The sequence below is a fragment of the Cyprinodon variegatus genome, unplaced genomic scaffold, assembly GCF_000732505.1.
Source record: "Cyprinodon variegatus isolate N-32 unplaced genomic scaffold, C_variegatus-1.0 Scaffold28, whole genome shotgun sequence".
In the NCBI taxonomy this organism is placed as follows: domain Eukaryota; kingdom Metazoa; phylum Chordata; class Actinopteri; order Cyprinodontiformes; family Cyprinodontidae; genus Cyprinodon; species Cyprinodon variegatus.
This window is the reverse complement of record NW_015150481.1, coordinates 276,045-277,482: the sequence shown is the minus strand read 5'-3', so window position 1 is coordinate 277,482 and position 1,438 is coordinate 276,045. Positions and strand designations below refer to the sequence as shown.

Here is a 1,438-nt window from a genome sequence, read left to right as displayed (position 1 = left end):
TGAGGGGAGGGGCCTAATGGTGTCCAGGTGAAAGGACAGGGTCTGATAATGTCCAGGTGAGAGGACAGGGTCTGATAATGTCCAGGTGAGAGGACAGGGTCTGATAATCTCCGGGTGAGAGGACAGGGTCTGATAATCTCCGGGTGAGAGGACAGGGTCTGATAATGTCCAGGTGAGGGGAGGGGCCTAATGGTGTCCAGGTGAGGGGAGGGGGCTGATGGTTTAGAAATAGGGGACAGGGGTCCAAGCAGCAAGGTGAGGTTAAAGTTTTGTTGAATATATTTTCTTTTGTCCAGGAGTTGGAGCTCCAGGCGCGCCTCAATGGCCTCTCCTCTTCCTCCTCCTCTGCCTCCACTCCACTAACCTCCTCATCCAGCTCCTTGGACCCTAACACTCATCTGTCTCCTCTGCTGCCTAATCCGTCCCTGAGCTTCATGGACCTGGAGGAGTCTCACGCTACGCCGACCGTCTTCTCCCCGGACCTGCTTCCCGGCGTGGGGCTGACAGAGCTGAGCAGCCTGGGGGGGTTCCTGATGGAGGAAGATGGAGGAGCAGCAGTGATGTCCGACCCGCTGCTGTCCTGTGGAGCCTCTAAGACCAGCAGCCGGAGGAGCAGCTTCAGCATGGACGAGGACCTTTGATGATGTCGCCACAAGCTGGTCTCTGATTGGCTTACAGGAGGGAGAGTCAAAAGCTTCAAAGAAATTGATTGAACAATTTTTAATCCCTGACGCGATCCCAAATTTTCAGCGTATTGATAACAATGTAACCATGGCAACCACACCACAAGTGCTGCAGTGGCGATCATGGCGGGTTATTTTTTTTTACTGTGTTCCCATGGTAACCGATTCTGCACAGTGTTCTGGATTCAACACCAACTCCTGAGCTCTGATTGGCTGATCTCAGTCTCAGGTGTGTCACCTCTCTGGGTGTAAAAAGCTGTAAATTTAAACATCTCTATAATCAGTAGGTGCTGGAAAACAAACTCTAAAGAGATTTTCTTTTTTTTTTTTTTCTGGATTTTGTCGATCGGCTTCAGATTTATGACGTTTTATTTGTTTTCATGTTTAAACTTCCTGCTGGAGACAAAAGTCCAAACAAACAGAAGGGAAAATAAAGGAGAGCAGCAGGTCCACCACTGTGCTACCACTGCCCCAGTGTTATATCAGCATCGTTTTAGCACTTAATACTCATAAAGATTTGTTTGCTGCCAAGAAGCTGGATTAAAATATCGGTTAGAAGATATTAAAGCTTCTGATATCAGACCGTCGGTTCTGCTGGATTACAGACTCTACAGAAACTGAGCAGAGTCCTCCGGTCCAATCAGACATGAAACAACAAGCAGGTTCAATCTTTTCTTTATTTAGCATCAGGTCAAAAAACCCCAAACCTCTAAAGTTGAAACGAGGCAGCGTTAAAAACAAGGAGATAGAAGAGC

The 1,438-nt window shown here is 48.1% G+C and overlaps 1 protein-coding gene across 1 annotated transcript in view; it reads left to right on the top strand.

The window, feature by feature from the left end:
- The window catches only part of tfe3 (transcription factor binding to IGHM enhancer 3), a 12,394-nt gene extending 10,962 nt beyond the window's left edge, over nucleotides 1-1,432 (top strand). The window contains 1 exon segment of the mRNA XM_015397895.1: nucleotides 297-1,432. Within this exon segment, the coding sequence (XP_015253381.1) occupies nucleotides 297-641 (345 nt within the window). The 3' untranslated portion in view covers nucleotides 642-1,432.
- Nucleotides 1,433-1,438: the final 6 nt, after the last annotated feature.